Below are 13,899 nucleotides of genomic sequence, written 5' to 3' on the forward strand. Positions count from 1 at the left end.
AACCTCCACAGCACCAATATTTCGTGCTGCTCGATGCACTACACTTTCACACACATTCTGACTATGCCAGCCGGGCACCTACCTCTCACTAGTTCCGCATGCCTCCAGTTGGTCACCAAAACTGTGCAAAACAAACACTGATATTATTCCCTCTCTCCTGCAGGGCAAAGTGGCCTATAATAGCAGGCAGCCATAATGAACCAATGTGGGTCAAGCATAACTTCATCCCCGAGCCTGAGGGAGGAGATGGTTCTCTGCATTCTGAGGCCAGCTGTAATAGAGCACGGAACACTCAGCATCACCGAGAGCATTCAGGATGACGCCATGTTCCTGCATTATGCACTTCTAAAGCCCCAGCTCACCTTCATTCTGATATCTTGAATGATGTGCAAGTTGCCGACAGTAGAAGCATGAATATTTTGCTTCCTATCCCCAGTTCCTCACACCAGCCCTTCCCTTCTGAATTTATTATTTTCATTGACAATCCAAAACTGTCATGTTCCTAGCTGCATGAGCTCCAGGTGTCCGAAAGACAGAGAGATAGATAGATTGAGAGAGACTAAGTGACAGAGAGAGACAGAGGGAGAGAGAGAGAGAGAGCAATAACACAACACTGATGATGAAGCCCCGTCAATTTGTCTGATGCTCTCAGCCATCAACTCAAATTGCATGTTCCTTAGAGGCTAGTATAGAGTTTGAATCTTCACGTGGTGTGGGACAGAGCACAAGTGGTCTGCAGACAGGCCGGAAGGAATGTATAGCTCGTGGGCCACTTCATCAGGGGACGATATCACAAGCGAATTTTAATACATGGGACTCAGGTGAGAAAAAAAACATCTGCTGTAGCTAAACAGGAGCATGGAGGTGTCTAACTCCAATGTGGCACAGGACATTGTTGTTGAGCCTATGCTCAGCTGATCCAAAATGTACCTCAAAAGCTGCTGAATCGCCTTTCCTAGTATGGAGGACCACCTGGGGCACGCTGGAAGTGAACAGCAGCATGCACTGCACCATTAGATGTGTTTCCAGCTTTATAGCACTGACACCAGTGGATCTCCATCGCCACAAATTGCGGCCAGGCTGAGATACAGATGAATCGAAATGTTCTTTACAAAATGAATTAGATAACGAGTGAAAGGAAACAAGCTGCAGGAATATGGGAATGGGAGTAACTGAAGGGTTGAGGCAATGGAAGCGGGTGAAAATATTAGAATTAAGGGATTTCCAGAGTGGAAACCTATGTAGTTCAGTGAGCATGGTGTTTTGAATGGGATTTGGCGCTAGTTAGGATATGGGCAGCAGCTTTGGATGAGTTTTGGTCTATTAAATGTTGCAAATGAAGGGTGGAACATTCGGGCAACCGAGCATGGATTGGACAGAGGCACAAATGAGGGTTTATATTGCAGATGGGCGGAGGCAGAGGGCAATATTATGGAGGTGGTCGTCAGCATGATGGGTGAGGGAGAGAATGTTGAATCAGAACTCAGCTCAGGGTGAAAGAGTCCGTGAGTTTGTGAACAGTCAGGGTCAGCCTCAGACAACAGCCTGAGTGGGGAATAGATTCGGTAGACACGGAGCAGCGTTGGTTTTGGGAACTGAAGTTAATTTCATTTTTTCCAATGTTTACATGACAAGAGCACTAGTATAGTGATATAAGATGTATCGATTTAATAGCTGGATATAGCGAATTACCAGGGACCCCAGCAACAGCAAAAATGAAAGAGCAAATTACCTCTGCAGTAAGAAAGTTAGAAATGATTTATTGCTCTAATAGCTGCAGACAAGGTCTTACCAAAAATACCAACTGCAACAAAGTGAGAGAATAAGTGACAAAAGCAGTAACATGGTTAAACCTTGTTTATAGAATTAATATCTGAATTGAAAGACTTACTCGGGACACCGATGATAGCAAGGATGGGATAGTAAATGTACTGAATCATTTTCAGTCTGAAATAGATCCGTCGATCTAATGATAGCCGATCATCATCTTCAGTAAATAGGTGAAACCAAACCAATATATTCCTGACGACTGTTGTTCCATTCCAATCTATGGTTCTCAGCTTCTGATCCATCATTGTAACATTCCAATCCATTGTTTTGAAATTCCAGTCTATCCTCTCCCTCTCTCTGGAGCCGCAATCCCCGTTAGTGCTAGAGGTGATGTTCACGCTGACACATTGAAATAAGTCCCTTATTAATAGAAGTGGGAAATCTTCCAGTGACACAATGACTTGCCCGCGGAGATTGACATTAATTCCAGTCACTGAACAAACAGGTTTAGTTAACCCCTTTTTATTCAAAACCTTTTCTTTAATTTTATTAAGTCGAACTTTTATGCAATATGGTTGGGATGTATGAAGGTTGCTGAGGGAAAGAATGGTGGACATTGCAGTGACACTGTGATAATCTTTCAATCACCTTTTGGCAATGGAAGGGGTGCCCGAAGGCAGTGATTTACCAATGTTAAACCCTTTTTAGAAAAAAAACTGTATTAGGTAAACCCCATAACTAGGATAAATGGGTCTTTTTCCGAATGGCAGGCAGTGACTGGTGGGGTACCACAGGGATCGGTGCTGGGACCCTAGCTATTCACAATATACAAAAATGATTTAGATGCAGGAACTAAATGTAATATCTCCAAATTTGCAGATGACACAAAACTGAGTGGGAGGGTGAGTTGTGAGGAGGATGCAGAGAGGCTTCAGGGTGATTTGGACAAGTTGAGTGAGTGGTGTAATGCGTGGTAGATGCAGTATCATGTGGATAAATGTGAGGTTATCCACTTTGGTAGCAAAAACAGGAAGGCAGATTATTATCTGAACGGCTATAAACTGAGAGAGGGGGAATATGCAACGAGATCTGCGAGTTATCATACACAGTCGCTGAAGGTAAGCATGCAGGTGCAACAGGTGGTAAAAAAGGCAAATAGTATGTTGGCCTTCATAGCGACAGGATTCAAGTACAGGAGCAGGGATCACTTGCTGCAGCTACACAGCGCCTTGGTGAGGCCGCATTTGGAATATTGTGGGCAGTTTGCGTATCCTTCTCTGAGGAATGATGTTCTTGCTATAGAGGGAGTGCAGCAAAGTTTTAACAGACTGATTCCTGGGATGGCGGGAGTGACGTTTGAGGAGATATTGAGTCGGTTAGGATTATATTCGCTGGAGCTCAGAAGAGTGAGAGGGGATCTCATAGCAACTTATAAAATTCTAGAAGGGAGGATTTCAGATATCTGGACCATTGGAATCGCGTCAGGGACAGATGGGACCTGTACAAGAAGGACGGTTTGCATCTAAACTGGAGGGGCGCAAATATCCTGGCTGCGAGGTTCACTAGCGTCACTCGGGAGGGTTTAAACTAGTGTGGCAGGAGGGTGTGAACCAGAGCAGGTAAATAAGGCCAGTAAGACGAAGAGGAAAAGCAGGCATGGGGATGTTGCGGGCTGGTGGCCTGAAGTGAATTTGTTTCAATGCGAGAAGCATAACAGGTAAGGCAGATGAACTTAGAGCTGGGATCAGTGCTTGGAACTATGATGTTGTTTCTATTTCAGAGACACTGTTGCGAGAAGGACAGGATTGGCAGCTAAATATTCAAGGATTTAGAATCATCAGGCGGGATACAGGGGGATGTAAAAGGAGTGGGGGAGTTGCATTACATGTTAAGGAGAGTATCACAGCTGTACTGCGGGTGGACACCTCGGAGCTGTCGTGCAGCAAGGCAATATGGGTGGAGCTCAGGAATAGGAAGGGTGCAGTGACGATGTTGGGGGTTTTCTACAGTCCTCCTAACAGCCACCGGGAGGTCGACAGATATGTGAACAGAATTTGGAAAGATGTAAAGGTGGGTAATTTTAACTTCCCCTATATTGACTGGGACTCACTTAGTGCTGGGGGCTTGGATGGGGCAGGATCTGTATGGAGCATCCAGGAGGGCTTCTTGAAACAATATGTAGATAATCCAACGAGGGATGGGGCCGTACTAGACCTGGTATTGGGGAATGAGCCCAGCCAGGTGGTCGACTTTCAATAGGGGAGCATTTCGGGAACAGTGACCATAATTCCATAAGTTTTAAGGTACTTGTGGATAAGGGTAAGAGTAGTCCTTGGGTGAAGGTGCTAAATTGGGGGAAGGCTAATTATAATAATATTGGGCAGGAACTGAGGAATTTAGATTGGGGGCGGCTGTTTGAGGGTAAATCAACATCTGACATGTGGGAGTCTTTCAAACATCAGATATATAGAATCCAGGACCAGCACGTTCCTGTGAGGAAGAAGGATAAGTTTGACAAGTTTCAGGAACCTTGGATAACACGGGATATTGTGAGCCTAGTCAAAAGGAAAAAGGAGGCATTCTAAATATCCCGCAGGAACAGACTCCCATCGAAATACATCCCCAGGAACAGACTCCCATCGAAATAACCCCCCGGGAGCAGACTCCCAACTGAATACCGCCCCGGGGATGACCATCCCTCCATCGTAAGATCAGAATTAGTGATGTTGACTGATGATTTCAGTTTTCCACACTATTCACAACTCCTTAGATACTAAAGCAGCCCATGTCCAGATGCAGCAAGAATTGGACAACATCCAGGCTTGAGTGAATTCGAACCACACAATTGCCAGGCAATGACCATCTCAAACAAGAGAGAATCTAACCCCTTGAAGTTCACTGGCATTACCATCACTGAATTCCACACTATCAACATCCTGGTCTTACCATTAATCAGAAACTGACCTGACGAACCACAAAAATGCCAAAGCAGGTCAGAGGTGGGGAATCTTGCAGTGAATAACTCAACTCATGATTCCTCAATGCCTGTCCATCATCTACAAGGCACAAATCAGGAGTGTGATGGAATACACTGCACGAGCCTGGATGAGAGCAGATCCAACAACACACAAGAAACTCGGCACCACCCAGGACAAAGCAGCCCTTTTGACTGGAAGCCCACTTACCACCTGCAACATTCACTCTGTTCACTACTGATGTACAGTGGCAACAGTCTGTACCATCGACAAGTAACATTGCAGAAACTCATCAAGGCTCCTTAGGCAACAGCTTCCACCTAAAAGGGCAAGGACAGAACATGTTTCCCTTCAAGCCACACACCATTCTGACTTGGAACGATATCGCTGTTCCTTCACTGCCGCTGGGTGACATTCCTGGAACGCCCTTCCTAACACGTGTACCTAAACACCAGCACTTCAGCAGGCCAAGAAGGCCACTCACGGGTCACGGATGAATAAAATAAGCTATTGAGTAGGGTTTTAATGTGTTATGAATTTAATTAAGTGTTATAAAAGATGATAAAGAGTACAATGTTTGCAGTCGATTATAAAAACAATACAAAAGTTCATGAAAGATTACGAAGTGTCATATCTTGTTATAAAGGTGTTTATATTATTATGAAGGATGATAAAGTTGATGAAGTTTCAAAGGATTATAAGGTGTTATAAAGGATGATGAATGGTTACCAATCATCATAAATATTATAACATTCTATTAAAAACTATAATCAATGTGAAAAAATGGTTATAAAGGAGTACAAAGAATTCAGGCTCAGTCTTCACACCATCTTCGGCCTTCTTGGTTTTGTTGTTCTTTATGTTGCTATCCTGGTCGAGATGGAGATCACCAATGGACGGGGCTGCTGGTGGTGCTTTTCCCTTATGCTTTCCACTGCATCATTGGCTGTGCATGGTGGGCGAGGCTGGAGAACCTCAGGCACTGCCCCCGTCCATTGTGCCGTTGCCATGTGGAACAGCCTCTGCTACCACTTCACAGTCACCATGGGGAACAGACCCCGCCCAATCCCAGTCACAATGATGAAGAGACCCTGCTCCCACACATCCGCTGTGATGTGAAACAGGCACCGCCCAGAATCTCCAGTCAACATGGGGACCAGGCACCGACTCTCTCTTCATTAAGCAGGGCAACAGGCCTCGGTAAATCCCAGTCACCACGGGGAACTCTGCAAAGCTTCATTCCTCCGGCCACCATGGGTAACAGGTCCCCTCCCCACTCAATCTCCACCATGGGAAAGAAGCCCTACCACCACACCCCACCCACTAAAAGAACAGGCTCTGCCGCCACTCCATCATAATCATGCCGAGCAGGCCTCACCCCCCCCACCCCCAACCCCGCCCTCCCCCGGCTGTATCCATGGAGAATGGACCCTGCTACAAGTCCCTCATCACGATAGCGACTTCCCACAGCTCCCAATTATCCGTCACACTGGGGAACAGGCCCCGCCCACCCTGAGATGTCACCATGGGGGACAGGCCAAACTGCTTCTTCAACAAGGTGAACAGGGCACTCCTAGCACTCTCACCATAGAGACACAAACCGGAACTGCTCCATCACCTTGGTGGAAGAACATGGCCCTGCTCTGTCACCAAAGTAACGGGCCCCACCCCTAGCTCTGGCACTACAGCGGTAGCCTCCACCCTCGATCTGGCACCATGGCAGCAGACTCTGGCAATGGATGGTGGAAGTGTGAAAGAAAATGACAAGCTGCTGGAAATAACCAGTCATTTATTTATTTAATTAATAGAACATTTTGAGTAAAGGGATATGTCAGCACATTCTTCAACTGCTCTCTGAACTGAGTCTGGGTCAGTGCATAAATCGCTGTGTTTGTGCAGCAACTCAGGAGCTGCAGCATGAAACCCAACTGTATCAGATAAACGGGTACTGATGGAGCCACCGGCTCCAAATCCTGTATTCTTTGCCACATCGTATTCACCATTAACACAGCCCATAAGAGTATGAAATTGGCCGAGATAACGAGCAGCAAAATTATGGATTTCCTTCGATTCTCCAGCTCTGGGTCTCTGCGACACTCCCTTCTGCTGTGGGCTCGGAGTCTCCTGCGACCTCTGCTGCTCACAAAAATGTGTCGGATGGTGAATGCATTGAGCAGCAGAATCACCACAAATGGGACACAAGGGGTTAGAATGTGATGGAGGAACTCGATTGCTGCCCAGACATGAGAGAAATAAACATACATATTTGCATAACAAAACCAGGGTCTGTTCGCCTTCGAGTACCAACCTGTCAACATAAAATACCAGAAAATGTTCTTTAAGCAGCTCAGCACATTCACACTTCCCAGAACCACAGCTGCCGTTTTCTTGGTGCAATATTTTCTTTTCAGCTTCTGGCAGCAAATGGCCACAAATCGATCAAAGGTGAAGGTGACCGTAAACCAAACAGAACAGTCTGTAGCTGCATGAAGCAGGACAGCGTGGATATTACACATGCGTACGGCCAACAAGAATTGAAACTGTTTTGGATAAACAATGGGAATGTGCCTCAATATAAGGTCGAGGATAATGACAAGTAGATCCACCACTGCCATGGCCACTAAGTAGCGAGTGACACATTTGGAGAGCCCGCACTTTCCCCGAGACAGGATCACAATCGTCATCAAGTTAACTGTGAGGAAGTGAAACAAACCAAGAAATTATACATCAGGCTGGTAGCAAAGTTAACATTTTTGACTGAATACATATTCAGAGTTACAGATGTGTTCCTGTGCCCAATGATGCATTTAAATGGGTATACGTAAAAAAAAACTGAATGGTTCTTATTGGCTGGAAGGCGGAAGAGATTAAATTGGAAAGGGGTTATGCTGAACTGAAATTGCTGAACTCAGTATTGATCAAAATCCTGCAATCCCTCCTTTCCCATGCCGAGTTTAAAAACAGTCCAGTTCCAGCGAATTTCACTGATCTAAAACACATTTTCCTGTTTCTTTCTCCACAGATGCTGCCAGCCCTGTCGAGTCGTTTCAGCATTTTCTGTTATTATTCCAGATTTGTGGCTTCTGCAGCAATCTTGTACATAAAGTTAAATGTTGGACTGACTGAGAGATTCCTTCAACAGTGACAGGCAGCATATAATTCACTTATTCCAAAACAATAATTGGACATGAGTCCACTAAAAAAAAAAAATCAACGAAACAATTAATCCGAATTGTCGCTAAATTAAATGTAAACTAGGGAGTAAAAATAACAGTTGAAAGGAGTTTGGTATGACAGTTGAGCATCAGTGATCACTATCAGTGGTGGACCTTCTTTAGTTCCTGTGACAGAGCTTTCTGTTGGAGATAGGGTTTAAATGAAATAATCCTGATTTGTTTAGGAAATAGAGTTAAAATATGGATTGAATGTGGAATCAGGAATGGATTAATGGGAAATAAAATAGCAGTATTAAATTAAACATAAACACGATCGATGCTGGGACCCCTGCTCCTTGTACTGCACATTAATGTTTTAGATGTGAATATAGGAGGTATGATCAATAATTTCAAAGATGACACGAATATTGGTGGTGTCATAAATAATGAGGAGGAAAGCCTTAGATTGCAGGACGATATAAATGGGCTGGTAAGATGGGCAGAGCAGTGGAAAATGGAATTTAATCCTGAGAAGTGTGAGGTGATGCAACTTGGGGGAACAAAATAGACAATGGAATATGCAATGGGTGGTAGGACCCTCGGGAGGACAGATGGTCAGGGGGACCTTGGTGTACTTGTCCATAGATCACTGAAGGCAGCAGCATAGGTAGATAAGGTGGTTAGGAAGGCATATGGGATAATTGCTGAGGCATAGAATATAAGAGCAGGGAGGTTATGATGGAGCTGTCGAAAACACTAGATAAGCCACAGCTGGAGTACTGTGTACAGTTCTGGGCACCACACTATAGGAAGGATGTGACTGCACTGGAGAGGGAGCAGAGGAGATTCACCAGGATGTTGCCTGGGCTGGAGCATTTCAGCTGTGAAGAGAGACTGGATAGGCTAGAGTTGTTGTCCTTAGAGCTACTTCACGATAAAACATCCACAATTTATTTACCATTGAACTCAAGCTTGTCTAGTAACGTATTGCTGCCAAAACAATAAAACAATTAATGACTTCAAAAGGAAATTTGTTGGCCACTTGAAGGAAATAGACCTGCAGGGCTATAGGAATTGAATGGGGCAGTGGGGACAGACTGATTAGCTCCGTGGAGAGCTGGCATGGAGTCGATGGGCGGACAAGTCTGCTTTTGTGCAGTAAAAGATACTTTCACTCAATGACAGCATAGCATTCTCCCTCGATAAGCAACATTCTGGTTCGCTCTGGAGGTGCAAAGATGGTGAGAATGGCTGACTGCCTCAGATTGAAGCTGCTGTAGCTACTGCCAGGATAGTGAACATTCAGCAACTTTCAGCAACGTTTGCACAGTCACTAATCAAGTGCACATTAATCGATAAGAGTTGTTCATTTCCTTTACCTCTCCACTTTGACATTGGATTCCACAGAGCCACATGAACCATCTGGAACTCCACTGCTTTGGCAAAACCATGGGATTTCTGATCCTGTATTCTCTGTGAGGGAGAAAACGATGTTTTCTATTCACCTGGCCTGGATGCCCTCTGTCATCTCCCGAATGCATCCATGTACACACATTGGGAGGTGTTGGATATGTTGCTCCCCCACCACCTGGAAAGATGTCTATGCAGAGAATGGTCTTAATGGCCACTGACAGCTCTGTCTTGGCTTTGGTGTGAGACTCCAGACTATGTTGATGGAGGCTGCACGTCTCTGTGACCACCTCCTTGTTGAATCGGAGTTACCACGCGTCCAAATCTTGTGTTAGGTGTTGGTAGGAAACGTGCTCTTGAAAATCTCGGGTTGTCCAGCGCAGATTCCGCCAACACCTTCCTCTTCACAGAACTTTCCTTTTCTGCAGCTTCCGCTCCATTTCTTGTAGATCAATATGCGCTGTTAATGCAGTCTCCATATTTCATCCAGAGTTGGGTCAACACTTCCTCAGCCCTCCCTAAATGTATGCAGCAGCTCACAAACTCAACTTCCAGAAAAAAATCTACAGCACCTTAAATAACTTGGCATTAGCAGAGGGAAGTCAATAGCTCCTCACCTATAAGGGCATTTAAGTGGTCATTGGATAGACATATGGATGAAAATGGAATAGTGTAGGACAGATGGTTTCACAGGTCGGCGCAACATCGAGGGCTGAAGGGCCTGTACTGTGCTGTAATGTTCTAATTCTAATTCTTATAAGCTGGATGCCTGGAACATGCAGAGACAGACCAAATTTCAAAGAAGTGCGTCAAGGTTGTGAGAGCACCCTGCCCAACATGGATAACCACACGGGATATGCCAGGTGTGGCTGGCAGCTTGTCCTGCATCATATTGTGTTTTATAATCTTTGCAGCAACAGCAAAATAGCTTCATTCTTCTGTGAAGCCCAGAATCATGGCCATGGAGAGATACAGATGAAAAGAAGTAATCTTTCAAAAGAGATTTGCGATAAATACTGAAAAGGAACAACTCACAGGGATATGGGAAATGGACAGAGGTATAGGAGAAATAGGAGGGGCGAGGACATGGAGGGGTTCAAACACAAGGATGGGAATTGGAAAATTGAGGTGCTGCTAGACCAGGAACCAATGCATTTCGCTGAGAACATGTGGATGGGTGCATGTTGTTTGGTGTGATTTAGTATTAGTGATTTGAATCTCCTGTCGTGTAAGAGAGGTTGTACCTGTGAATCTCACCAGTATAGTTTTGGAATAGGCGAATCTGGATTTAAGAAAAGCAATGATAAGGGTTTATACAACGGATGGGCTGAGGTAGATTGCGATATTTTGCAGGTGGTAGGAGTCAGTATTGATAGCGGCGATAATATGTGATTTCAAGTCAGCTTAGGATCAAAATGATTGCCCAGGTTGCAAACAGCTGCTCCAGCCTCAGATATTGTCAAGTGAGGGGGATTGAGTCTTTGGTTAGCATGTTGACTTTGTACCAGGAATCAAAGAAATGGCTTCCATTTCCTCAATATTGAAACAACAAAGATTTGTAACAGAATGAATCATGGTTTATAGATATAATAACTGGACTGAGAGACTTACCAGGGACACCAATCACAGCAAGGATGGGATAGTAAATGTGTTGAATAATCACAAGTGCATATTTGATCCGGAATTCTAATGTTAGCCAATGATAATGTGCAGAAAGAAAATAAAACCAATTGGTTATACTTCTGCTCATTGCTGCCGCATTCCAATCTTCCATTCTCAGATTCTGATCAACTGTTGTAACTTTCCAGACTTCTGCTCCCAGATTCGGGTCCATTGTTGTCGCATTCCAGTCCATTGTTCCCAGATCCTGGCCCATTGTCGCAATAATCCAATATATTCTTCTCAGATCCTGACCTATCCTCTCCCTCTCTCTGTAGCCACTGAACCCTGTTATCACCGGGGATGATGCTAACGTTGACACAATGGCATAACACATTGCAAAGAGTCCTTTATTAATGGAACATGGAATCCCCCCAGTGACACAATTAGTGACAATGGAGACAGATATTAATTACAGTCACTGAACAAACAAGTTCAGTTAATCTCTTTCAACGCAACACATTTTCATCGAGTCGTAGAGATATACAGCACAGAAAGAGGCCGGTCAACCCATCGTGTCAGTGCTGGCCATCAAGCATATAGCTACTTAAATTATATCATATCTCCCCTCAGCCTACTGTGCTTCAAGGAAAACAACCCGAGCCTTTTCAGTCTCTCTACATAGCTGAAATTCTCCAGCCCAGGCAACATCCTGGAGAATCTCATCTGCACCCTCTCCAGTGCAATCACATCTTTCCTATGGTGTGGGGCCAAGAAATGAACAAAGTACCCCAGCTGTGGCCTAACTAGCGTTTTATACAGCTCCCTCATAACCTCCCTGCTCATATATTCTATGCCTGGGCTAATAGAGGCACGTATACCATATGCTTTCCTAATCACCTTATCTACCTGTGCTGCTGCCTTCATTGATCTAAGGACAAGAATACCAAGGTCCCACTGACCCTCTGTACTTCCTAGGGTCCTACTACCCATTGCATATTCTCTTGACATGGTAGTCCTCCCACACTGCATCACCTCACACTTCTCAGGATTATATTCTATTTGCCACTGCTCCACCCATTTTACCAGCCAATCTATATCGTGTTGCATCTAACGCTTTCCTCCTCACTATTTACAGCACCACCAATTTTCTTGTCATCTGTGAACATATTGATTATACCACCTGTATTCAAGCATAAATCATTAATGTACACTACAAACAGCAAGGGATCCAGCACCGATCCCTATGGTGCACCACTGGCCACAGTCTTCCACTCGTAAAGACAACCCTCGACAATAACCCTCTGCTTTCTGCCACTAAACCTATTTTAGATCGAATTTACCAAGTTGCTCTGGATACCATGAGCTCTTATCTTCTTAACCAATCTCCCATGTGAGACCTTATCAAACGCCTTACTGAAGTCCATTTCGACTGCAGCAACTGCTTTGCCCTCACCTACACATCTCGTCACGTCCTCTAAAAATTCAATCAAGTTAGTTAGACAAGATATCCCCTGACAAATCCATGCTGACTATCCCTGATTAATCCTTCCCTGTCCAAGTGGAGATTAATTCTGTCCCTCAGAGCTTTTTTCAGTAGTTTCCCAACCACTGATGTTAGACTCACCGGCCTTTAATTACCTGATTTATCCCACGATGTTGTACCGAACCTTTAACCTATTCTAAGATCAAACTAACTACCTACCCTTCATTCTACCATCATCCATATACCTATCCAAGAGTAGCTTAAATGCCCCTAATGTATCTGCTTCTACTACCACCGCTGGAAGCGCATTCCACACACCCAACACTCTCTGTGTAAAGAACCTACCTCTGACATCCCCCCGAAATCTTCCTCCAATCACCTTAAAATTATGCCCCCTGGTGATAACCCTTTCCAACCTGGGAAAAAGTCTCTGGCTATCCACTCTATCTATGCCTCTCATCATCTTGGACCCCTCTATCAAGTCACCTCTCATCCTTCTTTGCTCCAATGAGAAAAGCCCTAGCTCCCTCAATCTTTCTTCATAAGACATGCCCTCCAGTCCAGGCAGCATCCTGGTAAATTCCTCTGCACCATCTCTAAAGCTTCCACATCCTTCCTACAATGAGGCGACCAGAACGGAACACAATATTCCAAGTGTGGTCGAACCAGGGCCTTATAGAGCTGCAGCATAACCTCGTGGCTCTTATACTCAATCCCCCTGTTAATGAAAGCCAACACACCATACGCCTTCTTTACAGCCCTATTAACTTGGGTGGCAACTTTGAGCGATCTATGGACATGGACCCCAAGATCCCTCTGTTCCTCCACACTACCAAGAATTCCGTCTTTAAGCCAGTATTCTGCATTCAAATTCGACCTTCCAAAATGAATCACTTCACACTTTTCCAGGTTGAACTCCATCTGCCACTTCTCAGCCCAGCTCTGCATCCTGTCAATGTCCCGTTGCAACCTACAACAGCCTTCCACACTATCCACAACTCCAGCAATCTTCGTGTCATCGGCAAACTTGCTAACCCAGCCTTCCACTTCCTCATCGAAGTCATTTATAAAAATCACAAAGAGCAGAGGTCCCAGAACAGATCCTTGTGGAACACCACTGGTCACCGAGCTCCATGCTGAATACTTTCCATCTACTACCACCCTCTGACTTCTATGGGCCAGCCAATTTTGTATCCAGACAGCCAACTTTCCCTGAATCCCATGCCTCCTTACTTTCTGAATGTGCCTACCATGGGGAACCTTATCAAACCTCTTGTACCACTCCAGTGAACAGAGAGGATCTGAAAATTTCTGTCAAAGCCCCTGAAATCTCGTCCCTTGCCTTGCCTTTTGTCACTCAATAAAGTAAAATATTTACCCAATCCACATGGGATGCATGACAGTTGCTCAGTGAAGGAATGGTGGAAACAGCTGAGTCACCAGATAGAAAATGTCAATTGTCCTTGGCTGCAGGAGGCAGCAGAGGACTGGTGGACTGGAGGAG

General features: G+C 44.9%; 1 protein-coding gene across 1 annotated transcript; it reads right to left on the reverse strand.

The window, feature by feature from the left end:
- Nucleotides 1–6,538: 6,538 nt before the first annotated feature.
- LOC137358342 (probable G-protein coupled receptor 139) lies at nt 6,539–12,019 on the reverse strand. Its single transcript, XM_068024285.1, has 3 exons — nt 11,791–12,019; nt 10,922–11,278; nt 6,539–7,437 (listed from the first exon to the last, which is right to left on the reverse strand). The coding sequence occupies exons 1-3, from the start codon at nt 12,017–12,019 to the stop codon at nt 6,539–6,541; spliced, it is 1,485 nt and encodes a 494-aa protein (XP_067880386.1).
- Between the last annotated feature and the right edge of the window lie 1,880 nt (nt 12,020–13,899).

This window comes from Heterodontus francisci, chromosome 49 (assembly GCF_036365525.1).
Source record: "Heterodontus francisci isolate sHetFra1 chromosome 49, sHetFra1.hap1, whole genome shotgun sequence".
NCBI lineage: Eukaryota > Metazoa > Chordata > Chondrichthyes > Heterodontiformes > Heterodontidae > Heterodontus > Heterodontus francisci.

Coding starts and splice junctions, on each gene's coding strand:
- LOC137358342 (XM_068024285.1), bottom strand. CDS start 12,019: ATGCAACACGATATAGATTGGCTGGTAAAATGGGTGGAGCAGTGGCAA. Junction 11,279..11,790: donor GGTGATTAGGAAAGCATATG/GTATACGTGCCT, acceptor TGTCAACGTTAG/CATCATCCCCGGTGATAACA. Junction 7,438..10,921: donor TGCTGTGATTGGTGTCCCTG/GTAAGTCTCTCA, acceptor ACTTCCTCACAG/TTAACTTGATGACGATTGTG.